We start from the raw sequence: 306 nt of genomic DNA on the forward strand, positions 1-306 counted from the left end.
AGAGCTGAGGAAGCAGGTGGAGAGCGCGGAGCTGCGGAACCAGCGGCTGAAGGAGGTCTTCCAGGCCAAGGTGCAGGAGTTCCGCAAGGTCTGCTACACGCTCACCGGCTACCAGGTGGACATCACGCGGGAGAGCCAGTACCGGCTGACCTCCATGTACGCCGAGCGCCAGGACGACTGCCTGGTCTTCAAGGTAGGCCTGCGCACTGCGGGGCGCCTCTGGGGGCGGGGCGGTAGGCCTGCGCACTGCGGGGCGCCTCTGGGGGCGGGGCGGTAGGCCTGCGCACTGCGGGGCGCCTCTGGGGG

General features: G+C 70.3%; 1 protein-coding gene across 1 annotated transcript in view; it reads left to right on the forward strand.

The window, feature by feature from the left end:
- Nucleotides 1-306, forward strand: part of MAD1L1 (MAD1 mitotic arrest deficient-like 1 (yeast)) — a 100,901-nt gene that overhangs the window by 58,808 nt on the left and 41,787 nt on the right. Inside the window, exon 10 of the mRNA XM_006765499.2 lies at nucleotides 3-193. Coding sequence (XP_006765562.2) covers nucleotides 3-193 — 191 coding nt within the window. The remainder of the gene's footprint in view (nucleotides 1-2; nucleotides 194-306) is intronic.

Source organism: Myotis davidii, unplaced genomic scaffold (assembly GCF_000327345.1).
Source record: "Myotis davidii unplaced genomic scaffold, ASM32734v1 scaffold399, whole genome shotgun sequence".
Taxonomy (NCBI): Eukaryota; Metazoa; Chordata; class Mammalia; order Chiroptera; family Vespertilionidae; genus Myotis; species Myotis davidii.